Below are 23821 nucleotides of genomic sequence, written 5' to 3'. Positions count from 1 at the left end.
TAGCAGAGTTCTTTTTTCTTAAATTTTTCAATATTGTTTTAAAGAATACAGATGGGGTCTCGCTGTGTTGATCAGGCTGGTCTCAAACTCCTTTTCTCAAGCAATCCTCCCATTTCGGCCTCCCAAAGTGCTGGGATTACAGGCGTGAGCCACTGCGCCTGGCTGATTTTAGCATGGTTGGTTTTTGGCCTCTAATATTTAGATTTCTGGAAAACCATTTTCTCTAGTTATGGTTCCCTGGAGGGTAAGGTATATGATGGGGAAGAGGAGATACAGTTGGCAAGATTGTTAGGAGTGGGATTTTTAAAGTTGTGAATATCATTGGGGCTTAAATGATAAGAAGTACAGTCTTTTTTTGGAGGGAGAAGTGGAGAGGTGCACCAGGTCTAACCAACAGCTTTCTAGGCAACAGAAAGATGTTTTTCTAGCCCAGTAAACTTTCCTCTTGTAAGCACTGTGGCTAATGTTTGTTGGAGGAGAGGATCAGGATTGGAAGGATGGACATCATGCCCTATGAATGTTGTGTTCTTCTTTTATTTATTTATTTATTTTTGGAGATGAAGTCTTGCTCTGTCACCCAGGCTGGAGTGCAGGTGGCGCAGTCTTGGCTCACTGCAACCTCCGCCTCCTGGGTTTAAACAGCTCTCCTGCCTCAGCCTAAGTAGCTGGGATTACAGGCATCCACCACCACGCCTGGCTAATTTTTGTGTGTTTAGTAGAGATGGGGTTTCTTTTTCTTTTTCTTTTCTTTTTTTTGATACGGAGTCTCACACTGTCACCCAGGCTGGAGTGCAGTGATGCAATCTCGGCTCACTGCAAATTTTGCCTCCCAGGTTCAAGCTATTCTCCTGCCTCAGCCTCCTGAATAGCTGGGATTACAGGCGTGCACCACCACACCTGGCTAATTTTTTGTATCTTTAGTAGAGATGGGGTTTCACCATGTTGGTCTCGAACACCTGACCTTGTGATCCACCTACCTCAGCTTCCCAAAGTGCTGGAATTACGGGCGTGAGCCACCGTTCCTGGCTAGCTTATATTTTTTCAGACAGGCAAGCACTTGGACATTGTTGGCCAAAGAGAGTTATATACGAGGGAGAGATGAAACTGGAGTGGGTGATACCCTAAAGCCTTGCAGCTAGTAGGAGAAAAAGGAACTTAACATTTCTTGTGTATCGAGTATTTTGCAAAGCAAACCTATGAAGCAGGTACTAATTGTATATTTCAGATGATAAAATTTAAGGTTAGGGAGGTTAATTATCTTGCCTAAGTATGGAAATAGTGATTCAGATTTGTTAGGCTAAAAGCTTTGCAATAGAAAAATGTTTTTTTTTTCCTTTTTGTCTCTCTCTTTTTTTTTTTTTGAGACGGAGTTGAGTCTCGCTCTGTTGCCAGGCTGGAGTGCAGTGGTGCAATTTTGGCTCACTGGGACAACTTAATAGGCTGGGACTTCTGGGAAGCCAATTTCTGTAAGTTCTTGGTGTAGAGAGCTATATATAATTAATGTGCTCTTATTATTATTATTTTTACTGCAAGAGTACAGTATTTTAGGAACCGTTGAATTAAATAAGCTGGTGAGCTTACCTGGGAACCTACAGTTTTATTATAATAATGAAGACAGTGCAATATGAGCTGCAAACTTGTTTTTGTCCTTTAACTTCTGGAACACCATCTGCTTTTTTTTCTTTCTTTCTTTTTGAGACAGGGTCTCACTCTGTCTCCCAGGCTGGAGTGAAGTGCTGTGAACGGCTCACTGCAACCTCTGCCTCCTGGGCTGCAGTGATCCTCCTGCATCAGCCTTCTGAGTAGCTGGGACTATAGGCATGTGTCACTATGCCTAGCTAATTTTTTTTTTTTTTTTTTTTTTTTGTAGAGACAGGGTTTCACCATGTTGCCCAGGCTGATCTCAAATTCCTGGACACAAGCAGTCCACCTGCCTTGGCCTTCCAAAGTGCTAGAGTGTTGGGATTATGGCGTGAGCCACCACCCCTGGCCTTTTTTGGGGCGGGGGCGGAGTCTTGCTTTTGTCGCCCAGGCTGGAGTGCAATGCCACAATCTCGGCTCACTACAACCTCCGCCTCCCGGGTTCAAGTGATTCTCTTTTCTCAGTCTACTGAGTAGCTAGGATTACAGGCGCCCGCCACCACGCCCAGCTAATTTTTGTATTTTTGGTAGAGACGGGGTTTTGCCATGTTGGCCAGGCTAGACTCGAACTCCTGACCTTGTGATCCACCCGCCTCAGCCTCCCAAAGTGCTGGGATTACAGGTGTGAGCCACCGCGCCTGGCATCCCTGGCCTTTTTAAAAAATTATTTTTGTGGCCGGGCATTGTGGTAATTGCAGCACTTTGGGAGGCTGAGGCGGGTGGATTACCTGAGGTCAGGAGTTCGAGACCAGCCTGACCAACATGGTGAAACCCTGTCTCTACTGAAAATATAAAAATTAGCCAGGCGTAGTGGTGGGTGCCTGTAATCCTAGCTACTTGGGAGGCTGAGGCAGGAGAATCGCTTGCACGAGGGGCCGAGGTTGCAGTGAGCTGATATTGCGCCAGTGCCCTCCAGCCTGGGTGACAGAGTGAGACTCCGTCTCAAAAGAAAAAAGAAAATTTATTTTATTTTATTTTTTGAGAAAGAGCCTTACTCTGTCGCCCAGGCTGGAGTACAGTGGCATGTGATCATGGCTCACTGTAGCCTCAATCAAACTCCTGGGCTTAAATGATCCTTCTGTCTCAACCTCCTGAGTACCTTGAATCACAAGTGTGCGCTACCATGCCTAGCTAATTTTTAGATTTTTTGTAGAGATGGGGTCTCTGTATGTTGCCCATGGTGGTGTCGAACTCCTGGGCTCAAGTGATCCTCCCACTTCAGCCTCCCAAAGTGCTGGGTTTATAGGTATGAGCCACCATGCCCGACACACTGTTTTTAAGTTGGTAATTGCTTGTATTAGGTACATTTTGTTGTACTGAATTTGATTCTTAAATTTGCTTTAATGTATGATATATAGTTACTTTCCCTTGAACTGTTTTCTTGTTTGAAGGCCTGAATTATAGTCTCCGGTAATTTGATCACAGAAAATCCTGATCTGGTTAATATGTTGAAGAAGTATAATCTCATTTAACAGTTCCAAAGCTCCCAAACATTCTTGTGTTCTCTTTGAGAGCATTTCAGGGTATAGCAGTGAGGGCAAAGTAGTAGGTTAGAAAATGCCCTACTCCACTATTTGCATTTTGTCCTCTTCCTAGTTATTTATTTATTTGAGACGGAGTCTTACACTGTCACCCAGGCTGGAGTGCAGTGGCACAATCATGGTTCACTGTAGCCTCGACCTCCCCGGACTTAGGTGATCCTCCCATCTCAGCCTCCTGAGTAGCTAGGACTACAGGCACACACCACCATGCCTGGCTAATTTTTGTATTTTTTGTAGAGATGGGGTTTTGCAATGTTGCCCAGGGTGGTCTTGAACTCCTGTGCTCAAATGATCCACCCACCTCAGCCTCCCAAAGTGCTGGGATTACAGGCATGAGCCACCATGCCCAGCCCTTCCCCTTATTTTAAGGTGGGTCTCTGAACTGAGACTTCCCTCTGAGAATGAAATGAAGTGTAGTAAATTATATATCCTAGGTATATTACAGTATTAACCATCATTGCTATTACGTTAGTGTTTCTTCAACAATATCCAGTCATTAAAATAACTATTCTTCTATTATTCTAGGTGCTAGATATATGACAGTAAACAAAAGTTACAAAATAAAACAAGATCTAGGATCTAGAACATAATGTGATGCAATGTGATGCTATTTTAACTAGGGCGGGAAAGGACCTCACTGATAAGATGGTCTTTGAGCAGAGATGTAAAGGAATTTATGGGCTTGCCCTTGCAGATACCCATGGGAAGAGTGTTCCAGACAGAAATAACAGCAAATGGGTCTTTAGATGGGACGTCACTGCAAATGTTGACAGGTCTGTGTGGTTTGAGTAAGATGAGAGGGAGAGTAGGAGATGAAGATATGGGATAGGATCATCCAGGGGACTGGGTCACCTAAGACATTATAGGATTTTTCTTCTGAGTGAGATGGAAAGCCAGCAGCCATGGAGAGGCAGCATGATATGGTGACTAAAATCGTGGACTATGGAGTGGACATACTTAGATTGGAATCCTAGCTTCATCACTAGTAATTGTGAGACTTTGAGCAAATAATAGCTTTTTGGTGCTTCAGTTTCTGCAGTTGCAAAATAGAATGATGATGGGACTGTTATAAGGATTAAATGAAATAATATTTGTAAACTGTTTAGAAAAGTATCTGGTAAACATACTAAGCACTATGTAGATGTCTGTTAAATACATGGAAAGGTTTTGAGCAGAACAGTATCATCTGACTTGGGTTTTAAGATGCCAATTCTGGCTGCTTTATTGAGAATAAACTACATGGGCAAAAGTGGAAGCAAGGAATTCAGGAGGCTGTTAACAATAATTATTCTAGAGATGATGGTGGCTTGGGCTAGGGTAGTAACTTGAGTTGGTGAGAAAAGGCTGGAGTCTGGATATAATCTGAAGATGTTGACAGGATGTATCAGTTGATTGGTTTTGGGGTATAAGAAAAAGGATATTCAGGATGACTCCAAGGTTTTAGCCTGAGTGCTTGGAAGAATGGAGTTCCCTTTTACTAAGATATGGAAAATTGCAGCAGGAGCAAGGTTTAATGAGGGAGAAATGAGTTCTGGTATGGAGATTTTAACTTTGAAATGCTTACTGAATATTAAGATGGAGAGTTTGAGTAGGCAGTTGGATATATAAATTGAGACTTTGGGGGAGAACCTGAGCTTGTTGTAAGTTTGAGAGTTGTCATTATACAGATGGTATTTAAAGCCATGAGACTGGATGAAGTTACATAAGATTGAGAGTATACAGGGCCGGGCGTGGTGGCTCACGCCTGTAATCTCAGCACTTCAGGAGGCCAAGGCAGGCAGATCGCCTGAGGTCAGGAGTTCAAGACCAGCCTGACCAACATGGAGAAACCCTATCTCTCCTAAAAATACAAAATTAGCTGCGGCAGGAGAATTGCTTGAACCCAGGAGGTGGAAGTTGCGGTGAGCCAAGATCGCGCCATTGCACTCCAGCCTGGGCAACAAGAGCGAAACTCCGTCTCAAAAAAAAAAAAAGAGAGTATACAGAGAAGAGCGGGGATCCAAGGACCGAATCCAGTGCCCATTGAAGTTAAGAGGCCAGAAAGATGAGCATCTAGATGTGTAGACCAAAAAGGAAGAGTCCAGAGAAGTAGAGGGAGAAATTGAGAGAATGTGATTACTCGGTGCCAAGTGAATAAAATGTTTGAAGGAATAGGAAATGATTAGTTCTCAAATATTGTTGATAAGTGTGAGAGATGAGGACTAAACTTTGACTTGGCAATTTGGAGATCTTAATAACCCTGTGATCAGTTTCAGTGGAGTGGTAGGGAGGAAAGCCTATCTAGAGTAAGTTCAAAACAAAGTGGCAGAGGAGTAAGTGTAGACAGCTGACGTAGAGAACTCTCTCAAGGAGTTCTGCCATAAAGAGAGGCAGAGGACCAGGCACGATGGCTCATGCCTGTAATCCCAGCGCTTTGGAAGGCTGAGGTGAGATGATCCCTTGAGCCCAGAAGTTCGAGACCAGCCTGCGCAATGTGGTGAGACCTTGTCTCTACCAAAAATACAAAACTTAGCTGGGCATTGTGGTGCAAACCTGTAGCTACTTGGGAGGCTGAGGTGGAAGGATCGTTGGAGCCCAGGAGGTGGAGGCTGCAGTGAGCCAAAATTGTGAATTCAGCCTGGGTGACAGAATGAGACCCTGTCTCAAAAAAAAAAAAAAAAAAAAAAAAAAAAAAAAAAAGAAAAGGCAGAGAAATCAAACACTGGGTGGAAAGGATTATTAAGTTTGCCCTTACCAAGGTGCATGATCTTGAACAAATTTATAAGCCTCCCTGTGCCTTAGTTTCCTCATCTGTAAAATGAAGACAGTGTGAGAAGTAGATGGTTAATATATTTACAGCATTTAGAAGAGTGCTTGTTGCTTAATGTATTAATTATCTATTGGCATATAACCTATTACTACGGACTTATTAGTTTAAAACAACACCCATTTATTATTTCACAGTTTCTGTGGGCTGGACTCTGGCATGGCTTAGTTGGCTCCTTTGCCTCAGAGTCTCTCACTGGCGATAGTCAAGGTATCAGCCAGGGTTGGATTCTCATCTGAAGTCTTGACTGGGGAAATATTGTTTCCAAGCTCATGTGATTGGTAGAATGCAGTTCCTCCAGGGTTGTTGGACTTAAGAGTCCAAGTTCCCTAGCTGACTCTTGGCTGAAGCCGGTCATTAGTGTTTTTTTTGTTTGTTTTTTGTTTTGCCACGTGGGCCTCTTCAATATGGCAGATTTCTAAATCAGAGTGTGCAGACTGAGAAAACAATGAGAGAAGACAGAAGTCATAATCTTATGTAACCCAGTAACAAGTGAAGTCCTGTCACTTTTGCCCTGAGTCACAGATACTGCTCACACTGAAGGAGAGGAGATTACACCAGTACGTGGATGGGGTTGATAGCAGGTGGGATCCTTGGGAACCGTCTTAGAAATCTCCCTGCTACATTTAGTAAGCACTTTGTCTTAGCTGCTGTTATTATCATTATTGTGCTGATGGGAATGATTAAGCAGAGAAGGCAATAGAGGAGAGAAAGGGTATACTTGAAGGAAAGATGTCCTCGGTTAGTTACATAACAGGGAAAGAAATTCAGTGCACAAGTGGAGGGATTGGCCATAGTTTACCATTGTTTAAAGAGGGTAAAGCGAGTAAAAGGATCCAACTGTGGCTAGGTGGTATATGTAGAAGTTTAGATTTGATGGTTTGCTTTTCCTCGGTGGAAGAAGAAGTCAGGTCAGCACAGAGGGAGGAGGAAGGAAGAGGTATAGGTTCGAGAAGTGAAAAGAGAATATTTGAATAATCAGGAGTGAGGAACTGAATTGATTAGGGAGATGTAGTTAACTTGCCAGGTGTCACTAAGGGCTTACTTGATGTTTGTAGCCATGTATTTAATGTGAGACCAGCTAGCATGATCGTGAGCTTTCCTTCAGCTGCTCAGGTGCAAGTGTGGCAGAGAGGTGAAATAACACAATAAAATAAAACCATGGATAAATTATAAATTAATAAAGAAAAGTAGAGATTGGCTTTAATCAGGATTAAGGTTCTGCCAGGCCAGTATGACGGAGGAAGATAGAGGCAAGGGAATGATTATAGTGATGGACCATGGAATCTAGTTTCATTAAAGAGAGAAATGAGGACATAGCAGATGGGGGACAGTGAGAAGATGTTAATTAGAGTCAGCGAATTGAAGGGTTAGAAGAATTGTTGGGAGTCAAAGTGAGGCGGGAAATTAAAGAAAGAAAAATAAAAAGAGAAATAAGCTTTCCTGTATTAGGCTAACTTGTCCCAGAGGGAGCAATGGGCACAGCCCAGACCCAGGAAAAGTCTTGATAATGCTATCTAAGAAGCCAGGACACAAAAGAATGTGCTCTGGAGACTCTCCCAGCACTCCCTCAACATAGGGAGAAGAAAAACAAATTTTCCTTTGTTTTATGGTATCAGTTTGTAAATTCCTGTTCTCTGTAACTGGTGACTTCTAGTCTTCTGTTTTATCTAATCAGTGGGGTGAAGTCCATAAACCATCTGAGCAGGCCACCTGGGCGCCATAGTGAAAGCCATGGAATAAGCTGTGCTAGGCACTAGGCAAACCTAGATAGTGGACACCTGGGCTGCATAGCAGCAGTCATGTGTAATCCTGAGTTGTGAACCTGTTACAATTTGATTAACCGTCTTTGTCCTACCTCTGTATCCCTGCGTTCGCGCCGCTGTAAGCCTGCTTCAAGCTAGCCCACCCCTTTTTAAGGTGTGTATAAAAGTCAAGTGCTGTCTTTGTTCTGGGCCCAGTCTTTGGATGTTAAGTCCGTTGGGTCTGAGTGCACTCAGTAAAGATACCCTCCTGTATTCACCCCAGGGTCTCTCCCTGGTTCTCCTGATTCCACAACAGAAGTACGAAGGAGAGAGCTAGGAATTTAGGAGATGGTGCTCAGAATAATTGCTTGAAATACAGGTTGTGAAAGGGGTACTGCTGTTGATAATGAGAAATTCGTAGGCTGTCCAACAGGTAATGTTGTGGACATATGCTTCTTTAACCAGTATCCATTTACTTTGACACTGTTGCAGAATCTTGACTGTGCTTGTGGAAACCAGTGCTTCCCCTTTTCAATCTGTGTGATTTTAGTGATGTTGACTACCCTTCCCCAAAGATGTCATTGACTCAGCCTGGCCAGTGAAGTATCTCATCTCTGGGAACAGTGATAGGTCTAAGGAAGGGCACACACCCTTGTCAGCTTCATGAAAGACAAATTTTCGCTGGGGACTTCTGGGAAGGAGACTTGTGCTCTTCAGGAGCTGCCTCTGCCATCTTGCTACCTGAGGTGATAGGTAAGAAATAGTGAAAGAGTCCTGGGGACATTGTTTGAGCCCTTAATGAAGCCACCTTAAAGCTATCTCTGGAATTTTTTGTTATTTGTCACATTAAATCTTCTTTTAAGTGGGTTTTCTGTCACCTGTAATCAAAGGAGACCGAGTGGGTAGATACAGTTATCATAAGGAGTTTGCCAAATCCTCTTAGCTTGTTTGGATGAATGGAGTACAGTGTAGTGGAAGTTCTGTTGAGATATGGAATCTTCAAAATCCTCTTTCCCTTAGATCTTTTACATACTCTTCTTTAGCACATATACCCTCCTGAGAGGTAGTATGGTCTAGTGAAGAAAGCAAAAGACCTGTCCGGAGTTGAGTCTTGAATCTGATCCTAGCTACCTGAGTTATTTCAACCCTCTGAACCTCAGTTTTCTCATCTGTAGGGTGAGGAGAATGTGATTTTGCAGGGTGATTGGAAGGATGAAACAGGATAATGGATGTTTAGCATGGTACCTGACTGACTCAAGTATATTGTCTAACTCTTTTTTTTTTTTTTTTTTTTTTTTGAGACAGAGTCTCTCTCTGTCACCCAGGCTTGAGTGCAGTGGAGTAATCTCAGCTCATTGCAACCACCACCTCCTGGGTTCAAGCGATTCTTGTGCCTCAGTCTTCCACGTAGCTGGGACCACAGGCATGTGCCACTGTGTCTTGCTAGTTTTTGTATTTTTAGTAGAGACAGGGTTTCGCCACGATGGCCAGGCTGGTCTCGAACTCCTGACCTCAAGTGATCTGCCCTCCTCGGTCTCCCAAAGTGCTGGGATTACAGGAGTGAGCCACCACGCCCGGTGAACCCATAATGTTTAATAGTTGTTCAGTAACTTTGTTTATTTATTTGTTTTTTCTAGATGGAGTCTTGCTCTGGCACGATCTAATTTTTGTATTCTTAGTAGAGGTGAGGTTTCACCATGTTGGCCAGGCTGGCCTCAAACACTTGACCTCGTGATCTGCCCTCCTCGGCCTCCCAAAGTGCTGGGATTACAGGCGTGAGCCACCACGCCCAGCCCTGTTCAGTAACTTTTAGTGTGAGGAGTGCGTATGTAAGTGAACAAATACCATCAGGGGCTTCTTTTCACCCTTCAATTCCTGAATTTTTGCTGTTCCAAGGTACTGCAATTTATTTGACTAGTGGTCAAGTGGTGTTTTTTTGTCTTGCTAGGTAGAATTTCTTTCCTTCTCAGCTTTGGCAGCTGGACTATCATTCCAAATTTATCATGAAAAAATAATGACACCTGACACTGAGCACTTGCTTTGTGTAAGGCATTATGCTTCATACTTGGTGTATCTCATTTACTCCTAATAATAGGATAGCTTTCAAAGTATGCACTGATTCGAGTCCAAATTACTTTTTAGAAGAAATGAGATAGATAAGTTATATAATAGGGATTCGGCATATATCGTCTACTTCTCCTTTTTGAGAATTATAGTCCTTTTGATTGCATGTATCCAGTTACAGACACAATATGGTGTATTGGTTAAAAACACCGTCCCTGGAGGCAGACTGCCTGGGTTAGAATCCTGGCTCCATCTTTACTAATTATATAACCTTGAGTAAATTGTATAGTCCCTCAGTGCCTCAGATTCATCATCTATAAAATGGGGGTAATAGACCTGTTCCATAGAGATGTGAGGATTAAATGTGTCAATCTATATAAAGTGCTTACAACAGTGTCAGGAAGGCAGGATTATATAAATGTTAGCTATGCTGTTTGATAACCCTTTTATATTAGCAGCTTCTTCTTCACAGTAGTCAAAGTTACAATTTTCTACATAATAAAACTTGACTTTTGAAATAATCTTAAGCCCAGTGGTGTTTCTAAATCATGCTATTACTGTAGTCAGTGCTGTTCTCTTCTGAGAAGCCTTTTCTGGTAACCTTTCTGTTCTGTGACCTTTAATTGGACTGACTTGGGAAGATAAGTTAGTGCTTTATTATTGTTAGATTATTTGACCTATGTTAGTTTTGTGTTGCCACCTCGATTAAGCTCTTTTGAGAGCTAAAATCATTTTTTTTTCTTTGAGATGGAGTCTTGCTCAGTTGCCCAGGCTGGAGTGCAGTGGCTGGATCTTGGCTCACTGCAAGCCCCGCCTCCTGGGTTCACGCCATTCTTCTGCCTCAGCCTCCCAAGTAGCTGGGACCACAGGCGCCCGCCACTGTGCCTGGCTAGTTTTTTGTATTTTTAGTAGAGACGGGGTTTCACCATGTTAGCCAGGATGGTCTCGATCTCCTGACCTTGTGATCTGCCCGCCTCGGCCTCCCAAAGTGCTGGGATTACAGGCGTGAGCCACCATGCCCGGCGCTAAAATCATTTTTTACGTGTCTTCGTATTTCATGTAGTATAAAACATACAGTGATGACTTGATAATGATCCCTTATTAGAGGCAGAAAATAAAAATAGAAGCAGTATATCGTTTTATGTTTGAAAAGATCTGTTATCATCTAAAATAGTCTTATTAGTGTTTTACTTTGTTTTAGGTTCCCAAATATTTGTCACAGCAATGGGCTAAAGCCCCTGGAAGAGGTGAAGTTGGGAAACTGCGGATTGCCAAGTAAGTTATTTAGATATTCTTGACATTTTGAAAAGCTATTTTTGAAATTTTTGTAAATGCTTTTAAATGTGATTATAATTTCTGATCAGAGAATTTACTTGGAAAATGACAAGTAATGAACATGTCAAGGCTTGTCAGGAGATGGTTAGGTACCCTGTAAGGAGACATCCGTGCAATACACACATCCCCACCCCCACACTCCTAGTGACAGGTGGTATAAATATAATATCAAGTTTATTGGTTTACTTTAATGGCGGTGAAGCAGCAGAGTATGTAGTTCTTTCACCCCTCCATCCTGTCTGCCTCCATGAGCAGGTGTGCTTGGGTTGGGTATAACTAGATGCACCCGGGAAAGTGCTTGCAGTAGGACTTTGCCACTGTACCACTGGGCCTACTTACAGGTGCTTTGGAAGTGGGTAGGGAGTATGTAGAAAACAGTGTAATGACATAGTTTTCTGGTTGAGGAAATAGCCCTGTTAGAAAGGAAAGCCTCTAAAGCTCAGCTAGTGTCAGCTGGAGGCCTTGTGTTCTATTCTTTCCATCCATTCATTCTTAACCAACTCCAGTCAGATTCCTATGCCCATGATTCCATTGAAACAGCTCTTGTCTGTTACTGGTATCTTCCTCTTTATCAATTACTTTTTGCTTCATAACAAACCATCCCGAAACTTAGTCGTTTAGAACAAAAGCCATTTTATTTGCTCATAGTTCTGTGGATCAATTCTGGTTGGGGCTGGCCTGGTGGCCTTCCTGGCGAGAGTGACCTCACTTGTGTGTGGTGGTTGATTTGACATCAGCAGGGGCACCGATTGTTTATTTCACCTCTAGCAAGCTCATTCACATGATGGTGAAAGAGTTCTAGTAGCAAAAGAGAAACAAAGCCCCAGTGCACAAGCACTTTGAAAGCCTGTGCTTGTGTCACGTTTGCTTAAAGTCCTTTTGACCAAAGCAACTCACATGGCCAAGCCAGATTCCGTTGTGGGAAAATAAGACTCCACCTGTTGATGGAAGCTGCTGCAAGAAAAATTTGTGTTCCTTATGTATTTATTTCAAAATATGGAATACTTTCAAATTCGCATGTCATCCTTGTGTAGGGGCCATGCTCATCCTCTCTGTATTGTTCCAATTTTAGTATATGCTGCTGAGGCGAGCACATGTTCCTTTTCTATAGTCTGCCACATCCACATTCCTAAATCCAGGAGTCAACTAGCAGCTCTCTTACTTGAACTTCAGTGGAATTTGACATAGTTGATCACTTTTTTCCTGAAACTTTGTTTTCCCACTCTACTCTAGGACACATCTCTTCTCCTCTCCCCTCATTGGCTGTTCCTTCTTAGTTTCTTGCTAAGCCCCTTCTCATCTTCTGTCTCTAAATGTTATGTGACCCCAGGACTCAGTCCTTAGTTCTTTCCTTTTCTCTCTTTTCACTTCCTGGGTGGTCTCATTTGGTCTCATGGCTTTAAGTACCAGGTGGTATTTAAATATATAGTTCAAGATGCTTCTGCCCTCCCTGGAGGCACCGTGCTCAGGAGGGTCCTGATTTTCTTTGTGTTCCGTGCCCTGGCTGTGACTTTCTCCACACTACTCCCAGAATCAACCACTGACCTATTAGAATTGACCACTGATGTAGAGTTAACCGCAGACCGAGATTTAACCGTTAACCTAGACTTGACCACGGACCTGGAGCCAACCACAGAACACACAGGCTTTGGAATTCTCTACTGATGTGGAGTCAGCCAACTCTAGCTTTGTGGAGGAAGCTGCTGAGGCCATAGCCGATTATAATCCATTTCAGAGAGCTTGTGAGTGACAATTATGAGTAAAGATTAATATTATTATTTTTCGAGACAGTGTCTCATTCTGTCACTCAGGCTGGAGTGCAGTGGCATGATCTCAGCTCACTGCGTCCTCCACCTCCCGGGTTCAAGTGTTTCTCCTGCCTCAGTCTCCTGAGTAGCTGGAATTACAGATGTGCACCACCATACCTGGCTAATTTTTGTATTTTTAGTAGAGATGGGGTTTCACTGTGTTGGCCAGGCTGGTCTCGAACTCCTGACCTCAAGTGAGCTGCCCACTTTGGCCTCCTAAAGCGCTGGGATTACAGGCGGGAGCCACTGCGCCTGGCCACGAGTGAAGATTATTATGAATGCTGTTTATTCCCAAGAGCCCATGATTAGAGTGACAGACAAGCTTAGCAGATTCACAGGAAGCAATGAGTCCATCTCAGCGCATGTTTAAATAAAGCAAATTTTTTGTTAGCTGTGACTATCACTCTGTTATCCACTACTTTCTAAGAAGATTCTGAGCTTTAAGACAAGCCTGTCACTCCACTATAGGAGATTGCATAATGGTAGAAAACTAGTGAAATGTAGGATGTACCTAGCTGAGGAGAAACAGCAAGACATTGATCCTGGGTTGGGTGTTGTAAATTGTGCATGGATGGGGCAGGGGCATTTCTTAGCTCTGTGTTATTTAATATGGACTCAATAAATGTTCATTTCAACTGAAAATAAGTAAAAATCAAAAAATATATTTACACACCTCTCTGTCTCTCCATATTCATGATTTTGACTGGGTCTTTGATGTTTGGACTGTGTCCTTGGATGTTTCAGAAGCATCTCAAACTTAATAATTGCTTTTCTTCTGTTTTTTCTCTCTGGAACACTCTCCCTTTAGGTAATCCCCGTGGCTTACTCCCACATTTCTTTTTGGTCTCTGTTCACAATTTCAGCTCCTTGAGGTATTTTCTGGCCCCTATATGTAAAATAGCACCCTGTAGGCTCTACCTCCCTTACCCTCTTATTATTCACCATTCTTTTGTGTTGTTGTTATTTATTCTCCTTCTACTATACCCATCTGACATACCGTATATGTTTGTTTGTATGTTGTTCATATCACCTACTAAAGTATAAACTCTACCAGGTCAGGATTTTTGTCTTGATGATTACTATATCTCCATTGTCTAGAACAGTGCTTGGCATAGTAGACACTGTGTTCTAAAGTTAGGTGGGGACAAGTACAGTTGTCCCTTAGTACCTGCAGGAGATTGGTGTCTGGCATGCCCCATCCCCTATACCAAAATCTACCATGCTCAAGTGCTTTATATAAAATGGCACAGTATTTACGTATAACCTACACGCATCCTTCTGTGTACTTTAAAGCATATCTAGACTACTTATAACTAATACAGTGTAAAAACTGTGTAAATAGTTGTTACTATTTTTTTCCTCTCTTTTTTTGAAACAGGATCTCACTCTCTTGCCCAGGAATACAGGCAACCACTGCAACGCCCAGCTAATTTTTTTTTTTTTTTTTTTTTTCCGTAGAGACAGGATCTCCCTGTGTTGCCTAGGTTGGTCTCAAACTCCTGGGCTTAAGGGATCCTCCCTCCTCAGCCCCCAAAGTGTGGGCATTGCAGGTGTGAACCACCATGCCCAGCTGATTTTTAAAATATTTTCAGTCTGCAGTTGGTTGACTCCACGTATATTGAATACTCAGATATAGGGGGCCAAGTGTAATATCTCATTTTCTCAAGGAATGATTGAGTATACGTTCATAGTGGAGTCAGGCTTGTATTCTGGCCTTTTATTAGTCAGAAAACTCCAGCAGGTCCTAGTTGTAGCTCAATAATTTACTATAAGTGAGACTTTGTATAAGTCACTGAATCTTCTGACTTTAGATTTCTTATCCTAAAAGTTGCCTTTTTGCAGGGCTTTTATATTAATAATCCATTGAGATAATATGGAAATAGTTATTATTTATTTGTATATTTAAGTTTATAAGATGAACGTATTCCTGGAAAGTTGTAGATGTATCACATTTTTATGAGTTGTCATACTTTTATTGAAAGAGAAAAATAATATTGAAATCTACGGGATTTTTTTTTTTTCTCCTCAATGTGAAGTTCTTTTTAATATACATAATTAGCTACTGTTCTGTAATGAACATCAGAGTTTTTTATGTTAGGTTTTACTGAAATGGGAGCCACAACCAAGATAAAATCTCAAGAATGTATGTCACTGAAGAAAGGCAGGCTAAAGGAGAAAGGACTTAGATGATGAACCTCATGGTATTGTGGAGTGCCTTCACTATAGAGCTCAAGATCTGGCTTCTAGTCCTAAATGGCTGTTGATAGTTGTTTGGCTTTGGGCCTTACACTTCTTATTTGTAAAATGTGGATAATAATGCCTTCCCAACCCATAGGATGTTTATAAAACAAATTAAATAGCTTAGCATTTGTTAAAATATTTGTAAACTCAAATGTTCTCCTTCCATGTAATATTCTTGTCCCACCATGAATATTATATTCCTGAAAACCTCTATGTAAAGAAAATACCTGGTTGAGAAATATAATATCTCTTTTTGGGAGGAGGGGGAAAAGATTACAGGAAAAAGAGTAAAAGGAAACAAGGCTGAGAGGAAATCCATGTAAATCTCAAGTACCACTTTGATCACTAAAGTAAAATATTAAAGATAACATGCTAAATAAGCAATAATGGGCATGCTGCAATTTTTCCTTATCAATCCTTGCCTGGTAGAAAATCTCAAGGTCTTTTTCTTAGTTTAAAGCAGATGGTCCACATAGTTGCATCTAATTCACATAGGGTGGCTAAACCTCCAGGTTTGCCTGGAACCCTCCCAGTTTATGTGTTTCCTTATGCAATTATTAGTGCCCCCGTTTCCACCCTCCAGGATGTCCTGGTTTTGATAATATAGTTGTCCTAAATGTTAGCAGATGTGTGTGTAGGGGTATGGGTGAGGACGGTGGGTGGTGGTTCTATGCATTACCAGGCTGATTTATGAGCTGGCATTGTTTGATTTCTCTAGGGATCCAACCAAAGTTCCTTAGAAATACTGTGTGTGTGTTTTAGTGTATAAGTAATACTTCCTTGTTTTTTTCCTTTTAAATTTTTACAAAATGAAAAGGTCTCTGTTTTCCCCATTCACATGCGTCAGAGGTGGCCATGGGTAACTGCTTGGTATGTAACCCTCCAGGTTACTCTCCATACAAATCATTTTGGGTGTTTAATACAGACAAAGTTTTAAAACATTGTTATGTTTTAAATCCAGAGCGAAGTATTTTTCTAACCCCTTTAGGCTTAGTTTTGCTAACTTCAGAACATAGCGCAGAAGTCGGATTTTGCTTTCTTTGTTGTTCTCTCTTATATGTAGTTCTAAGGCTTTGGTGTACTTTGTTGCATCTTGATCTCTTCCCTATGGTGCGTGGCCGGTACTTATATTCCTTGTTTTTCTCATTTTAGTCTCTGAATCCTTTTGAAAGTAAAACCTCAGTAGAAGTGAGTTGAAATTCTTTTATTCAAATCAGTTTCCTCAACCACAGTGGAAGAAAAAGTAAGCCCACCATATTTTCTTTTTTGAGACAGTCTCGCTCTGTCGCCCAGGCTGGAGTGCAGTGGCATGATCTCGGCTCACTGCAACCTCTACCTCCTGAGTTCAAGCAATTCTAGTGCCTCAGCCTCTTGAGTAGCTGGGATTACAGGCACCTGCCATCATGCCTGGCTAATTTTTTTTTTTTTTTTTCAGTAGAGCCGGGGTTTCACCATGTTGGCCAGGCTGGTCTTGAACTCCTGACCTCAAGTGATCCACCCGCCTCAGCCTCCCAAAGTGCTAGGATTACAGGCGTGAGCCACCATGCCCGGCCCTCAGAATTTCTTAAAAGGGAATCTAGTGGTTTCTATCTATACCAATATCAGAGACAAGGAGCAGATTGTGTGTGTTTGTGTGTTTTATATGTAGGCAACAGGTCTAGCAGATTTTCTACCTAACGTAACACAGTCTTATAGAAGATCTAGATGCTTTTAGTGATGAGAACAGACTTATAGTAATTAGAACCCTAAGACTGCCATGAAAATGCTTGAAAACAGCTTGTTCCCTAGTTGGTCTCCTGGCTGTATTCTCCAGGCTGTCTTGTTTACTTTCCTAATTTATTTAGTTTTCATTGCTATTACCGAATTAACTAAATTCCCTATTAAACAAGTGTAGGATGGGTGAGGAATGGCCTGCAGTGCGTGTGACCAGGTTATCAGGACCTTAGTTGATTTTGAGGTAAATATGAGTCATCAAATTTATGAGCCTATAAACAAAAGACTCCATTAATAGATGTTTGTTGTTTAGAATGAAGTGGAATGATAATCCTACTCCTTTCTTTGCCAGTCAGCTCACAGTGAAAACATTATGTTCAGTTCTTAGTGCTGCACTTAAAGAGAGACATGGATGAATAAGATCATTCAGTGGAGTGAGACTAGGATAATCAGAAAGTTGAAAAAAAAAATTAATGTCTTATAAGGAACGTTTGAAAGTCTAGGGCTGTTAAGAGAAGATGTAGGGCAAACCAGGTAAACTGTACTCACATATTTTAAATGTAGAATCAACTACTGATTCCTAGAGACAGATTAACCTCTAAGTTTGCAGGTTTATAGGTAATAGGTTACCTGTGGTTAAAAAAAATACGTATATTTGAAGGCCGGGCATGGTGGCTTATACCTGTAATCCCAGCACTTTGGGAGGCTGAGGCGGGCGGATCACGAGGTCAAGAGATCAAGACCTTCCTGGCTAACAATGGTGAAACCCCGTCTCTAAAAAAAAAACATACAAAAATTAGCCAGGCGTGGTGGCCGGCGCCTGTAGTCCCAGCTACTCGGGAGGCTGAGGCAGGCGAATGGTGTGAACCCAGCAGGCAGAGCTTGCAGTGAGCCGGGATCGCACCACTGCACTCCAGCCTGGGCGACAGGGCAAGACTTTGTCTCAAAAAAACAAAAACAAAACAACAACACAAAAAAACGTATATTTGGGTAAAATGAAAACAACTAAGATTTTAGAAAGGCAGCGTAACATACTGGTTATGAGTATGGACCTGTGAATTAGCCTGAGGTTTAGTCCTTACCCTGTCACTTACTAGCTATGTGACTTTGGGTAAATTGTTTACTCTGTTTCCTCATCTGAGGAGATGAACCTCATAGGTTCAAATGCATGTAGAATATGTAGTTAATAAGAGTTCTCTTGCTGTTGTAACCACACATAGTACACGGTCCAGATAGTAGACACTGCATTGTGTCTAATGTGGTGCGGGAGGACCTCCCCTCCTTACCACATCTTCCGAAGCTCAGCAGCAGCTTGCTGTGTGGTGCAGGTCAGAAACTGGGAGATCTGTGTAGTGTGGCTGCTCATTCCAGAAGACAGGGCTATGGGTGGAGAGATTGGGATAGGCAGAGAGGAGGGAAAAGACGTGCAACTTGGAATGCAGCTCTTCCTGATTTTGGTTCTGTCTTAATAATCAAAAAAAGGAGAGTCTAGTTGTGAATAAGATGAGAGTAACAGCTTGTTCTGACAGTTGGTAACATTTGGACCATTTTTATCAAGCAATTTATATGACATTTCTAAATCAATGTACCTGGATTATTTTTGTATTTTTGGACATCTGATGTGTGCCACATTTTGATATAGTTTATAGTTTTGCTGGGCTGGGCACGGTGGCTCACACCTGTAATCCTAACACTTTGGGAGGCCGAGGCAGGTGGATCACATGAGGTCAGGAGTTCGAGACCAGCCTGGCCAACGTGGTGAAGCTCCATCTCTACTAAAAACACAAAAATTAGCCAGATGTGTTGGTGCGTGCCTATAATCCCAGCTCCTCGGGAGGCTGAGGCAGGAGAGTCGCTTGAACCAGTGGTAGGGGGCAGGGGGTGGGCAGAAGTTGTAGTGAGCAGAGATCGCACCATTGCACTTCAGCTTGGGCAACAAGCGCAAAACTCCGTCTCAAAAAAAAAAAATTATAGTTTTGCTTTAGCTTGTTCAATTTTAAAGGCAGCCTTGTTTCTACATCACCATCCTGCCTCAGAATACTTCAGTTTTCCAAATGTTTGATATACGTTGTATCTTATTGATAATCACGTAGCCTGTACTGATGATACGGCTTCTCCCAGAGACTTAATTTCTAGCTTTATTTCTAAACACGTTTAACATTCTGGGTCCTGTGGGGACCCGCTAATAATAAAAAGTATGGAAACGAAAAATTAATGAGACACATTTTTTTCTGTTACAAAATTGACTGAGTTTAGAGCAGTGTCACACTGATGATATGATGATGGGAGTTCAATTTGTTACAAACTTTCTGAAAGGCAGTCTGGCAACATATGTGTGTGGGTATAACTTGTACAACATACACATATATTCCTGCTCTAAACAACATAGACTAATAATCCCACTGTTTTCTCTGCCAGTTAGCTCACAGCTCAAGCATTTTGTTCAGTTCTTGATGCTGCCACTATCTAGAGAGACAGACAAATAAGCTCATCTAGTAGAGTGGGACTGGGATAATGAGAAAGCTAGAAAAATTAATAACAAAATATTCATGCCTTTCACCCAGCAATTCCATAAATTTCTCTTTGTTTCTTTAATTCCATCAACTGCTAGGAACTTATCCCATGGAAGTAATAAGTGAGTGATGGAAAGATTAATATGTGAGGATAAATTAATGATAAAATATTTGTGCCCTTTTGACATGTCTTCATCATTCTTTGAGCACTTGTTATTTTTTGACATAGAGAGATGTTTTAGACTCATCTTGTACATTTCTGCCTAAGCCCTGGAGTTAGCCATTTCTCCAAGGAGTTGGCCATGGTTCCTTTTAGGGGCGAATGATATTTAGAAACTAAGATCTGGATACCCCAAATGCTTATTGCTGCTTCCAAGGCCTTCTCAGTGAACCGAGCTAGGGAGCATATGTATATACACACACCCCACACATCCCTCTTTACATCTATATTTCTGTATTTACATTTATTGAATTGAGCTTGCACTGATATATCCAGTTCCAGTAAAATACCACATGCTTTGTTCCAGTTTTCTTCCTTTTCTTACTGGTACTTCTTTTCCAAAAGTGAGAAACCTGGTTCCTGTTGTCCTTAATATATTTACTTATTTGTTTGGGCCTCTGTTCTTACTTGTTCAGTTTGTTCCCCACTCCTTGTGCAAATGCCCTACTCACTCTGCTTGGGCTGTAGCTCCCCTCAGTGTACTGCCACTTTCGCTGTCCTGCACTGGGACACCCTCCTCACCCTGTTCAGGCTTCCATTCCGGTTCTGAGGCTTCTCCCCTCCTCCATAGGAATGCCTCCTTACTGCACGAAGGGTCCAGCATCCTGTTTCAGGTTGTCCTCCTATACGTGGATGCTCTCACCTGCTAGGCTCTGACACACTTCTTACTGCGCCACTTCTTTATTGCGATGCCCTCCTTACCTGATTGGGCGCTGATACCTTGCCCCTGCTTGCCTGCTTCACTCCAGTGACATCCTCTTCACCCCATTTGGACATGACCATCCTATCCAACCCACTCTGAAGAAGATACCTATGTTGTTTGGCTTCATCTAATGGTTTTTGTGCTCAGTTTTTCAGTTAGGGGAAGTATGAATAGGAATTAAAAGAAGGCCTGGTGCGGTGCCTTAAATCTGTAATCTCAGCACTTTGCGAGGCCAAGGCAGGAGGATCATTTGAGTCTAGGTGTTGCAAACCAACTGGGACAACATAGTGAGACCCTGTCTCCACAAAAATAAAAATAAATGTTAGCTAGATATGGTAATGGGCACCTGTGGTCCCAGCTACTCCAGAGGCTGAGGTGGGAGGATCACTTCAGCCCAGGAGGTCAAGGCTGCAGTGAGCCATCATCATGCCACTGCACTCTAGACTGGGTGACAGGTCAAAAAGAAAATAAAACCAACAAGAGCCAACAGTTGAATATTGATATTATTTTATTGGTTTTCTTAACCTGGAAAAAGTGTTGCTTATTGGCTGTTAGTGATAGTGAAAAGCCAGGCCCCATTGGTACCAAATCTAAGAAGTATTTTAAAAGTGTAAGAAAAAGGAAAGATATGATTAATACAAATTAAGAAAGGCAAAAGGAATGAGACCGGAATCTAAAAAAGTAGCTGTGGGGTATTGAGAAACAGAATCAGAGTAGTAAAGGAGAAAATGCCTAGCATTCTGAGAAATTTAGTGAAAGGGTGGCCAGATGTTTACTTCATTAATTTCTGAAGATAGCACTGTATTGTACAATAATTAGCATTTAAAATTTTGCACACAGGTCATCATACAAAGAGTATATTATAGTTGTAATGTAGAATAACAAAAGGTTGTGTGTACTTCATACATTCACACAGCAAGACAAGGGAATGTCATTCTTTTTCAATAAGTTTTAAGTCTTCAAGGATTAGCTTTTTTTCTAGAGAATATTAACTCATCTAGAGCTCATCAATCTATCATTCCAATTAAGATGCTGTTATAATTATATATGTGTGAAAATGAAGTTGTCTCCTCCTGTGTTCCCTAATTGCATTTAGTTACCAAGACTGAAAATGTCAACATGATCTTTAATTCATCTTTTTTCCTATGCTGCCCACTTCCAGTCATTTCCTCTTCTCTTGGTTTTAACAATTTAATGACCTGCTGTGTATCTCTTCCTTACATTCTACCACTAGCTGCTTCAAGCTTTCTTTACTTTCTATGTGGGTGTTTGCCTTAGCCTCAGTATAATTGTGTAAATGTTATGGAAATGTCTTCTGCATCTTTTCCTTTGCTTGTCTACAGCACCTCTGCCTTACACAGGTAGTTAAATAAACGGTAGTTACGTTAAATTGAGCTCTAGAAGCTAAATTCAGGAGTACTAGAGAAGGGACTATGGTGAATTTAGTGCCTGCCTCAAAATGCATGTTGAGGATATTGTTGTCATGCTGAATTGGGGGCCAATCTTTGCCATATCTCTAATTCTTGTAAGAGAAGCTGGAAAATCATATTTTTCTGTGAAATCTTAAAATTTTCTCACCTCATTTTAAGATACTTCCTCAACAAAAAAGAGATTGACATTGCATTTTAATATATAAAAGACTGAGAAGTTCTACAGTAAACAAATCTGTGGAAAAATCTGGAATCCTTAGTCTGTCGTAAGTGATTCTTTACCATTTGACTCCAGGCTGCCATTCACTAGTGTCAGAAAGAATGTGCTAGATATTTTATTTTTTCATTTGGGCTATTCCCTTAGCCTGGAATTCCCCCATGTTCTTTGTTTGTTTGTTTGTTTTTTGAGATGGAGTCTTGCTGTTGCCCAGGCTGGTGTGCAGTGGCACAATCTCAGCTCACTGCAGCCTCCGCCTCCCAGGTTCAAGCAGCAGTTCTCTCTGCCTCAGCTTCTTGAGTAGCTGGAATTACAGGCACCCGCCATTATGGCCGGCTAATTTTTGTATTTTTAGTAGAGATGGCATTTCGCCATGTTGGCCAGGCTGTTCTTGAACTCCTGACCGCAGATGATCTACCTGCCTCGGCCTCCCAAAGTGCAGAGATTACAGGCGTGAGCCACTAAGCCCGGCCCCCCCCGTGTTTTCGACTTCATCCCTCACTCACTTCTTTTCCTGGCTTTCTAGTTTGCATTTCCCTGACAGGTACATTTATGGTATATACCTTTGCCATAAAGTTTTTGTTGTTATGGCAAGATATAACTGTCTTATTTATTTGTTTATGTATTAGACGTGTCTATTTTCATTGAACTGGGACTTCCTTGAGGTCAAGGATCCACACTTAATACTGTACCATATACCTAGCACAGTGCATAGTGGATGTATAGTAGACCCTTCATAATGAGTGATTAACTGAGCTAGTGAATGAAGGCAGGTAGGAACTAAACTGAATGTTATGGAGAAACAGTGGTTTTCTAATTGATCTTCCTATCTCTAGTCACCTTTAGTCTATTCTGTATATATTTTCTAGTGCAAGTTTCCTGTAGGAAATGTTTGTACTTGTTATTCTTTTGGTCAAACAGTATCTACTGATTTCCATTGCCCAAAGAATAAAGTCTGTCCTTTGTCTGTGATATTCAAGAGCTTCTATGGTTGAGCCCCACTTCTGCTTTAGAGTTCATCTCCTACCCTTTCTTATTTTGCCTTTCCCTTCTAGCCAAATCTGATCACTCATTTGTGATCAGACCCTTTCGTGACTTTTGTTCAACTCTCACTTCTGATACTGTATTTCCCCACTCGAAGTTATTGCAATCTTAGTATGCTTTAAGGCTCAGCTCAGAGTTCCCTCTTTGTTGGACCATTCCTTAATTCTTCAAATGGAAGAAATGGCTTCTTGCTGTATGATCCTGGTGCATTGCGGCTCCCTTAATTGAACATTAAAATTTATCTCACTGTATAGTTTATGGATACACCTTTTATACCTTCTGCTGGCTGGGACAGGGCTAACTCAGTACTTTGCATGTAGGAGGTATTTAATACATGTTTTTGAAAAAATTAAGTTCTAATATAGGATGTGCATTGATTTTGCTTTGTAAAAAAAATTAAAATTTAAAAACATAATTCAAGTACAGTATATAGAAAATCGTGTGGAAAGATACTGTACCAGGAAGTTAACAGTGGAATTGTGGCTATTTTAAAACTTATTTTTTGCTTGTCTGTATTAAAAATATTTATATAATGGGCATATATTATTTTATAATAGAGAAAAATTGCTCATAATTTAAATTATTACATTTAATAACTTGATCTTTAAGATTTTGTTAGGTAAATGAAACCTCTTCAGCTAGATAAAATGAATAGTAAAATTTGATGAAGTACTATGTAGATCTGGTATTATATATGTATTAACATGCTGCTGAATGCCAAAAATGCTCAGAAATAAAGATAAAAATTGTAATAAGGCTGAGTGCAGTGTCCCACACCTGTAATCCCAGCACTTTGGGAG

General features: G+C 41.4%; 1 protein-coding gene and 1 non-coding gene across 2 annotated transcripts in view; one reads left to right on the top strand and one right to left on the bottom strand.

Annotated features, from left to right (window-relative positions):
• Window positions 1-23821, top strand: part of LOC105491696 (general transcription factor IIF subunit 2) — a 170120-nt gene that overhangs the window by 5536 nt on the left and 140763 nt on the right. Inside the window, exon 2 of the mRNA XM_011758278.2 lies at window positions 10999-11072. Within this exon, the coding sequence (XP_011756580.1) occupies window positions 10999-11072 (74 nt within the window). The remainder of the gene's footprint in view (window positions 1-10998; window positions 11073-23821) is intronic.
• Window positions 12123-12224, bottom strand: LOC112428467 (U6 spliceosomal RNA). The gene has a single exon (XR_003020410.1). It is a non-coding gene; the product is annotated as a U6 spliceosomal RNA (small nuclear RNA).

The sequence above is a fragment of the Macaca nemestrina genome, chromosome 16, assembly GCF_043159975.1.
Source record: "Macaca nemestrina isolate mMacNem1 chromosome 16, mMacNem.hap1, whole genome shotgun sequence".
In the NCBI taxonomy this organism is placed as follows: Eukaryota; Metazoa; Chordata; class Mammalia; order Primates; family Cercopithecidae; genus Macaca; species Macaca nemestrina.
Note: the sequence above shows the minus strand (reverse complement) of the source record. Positions and strands in the feature narration are given on the sequence as shown.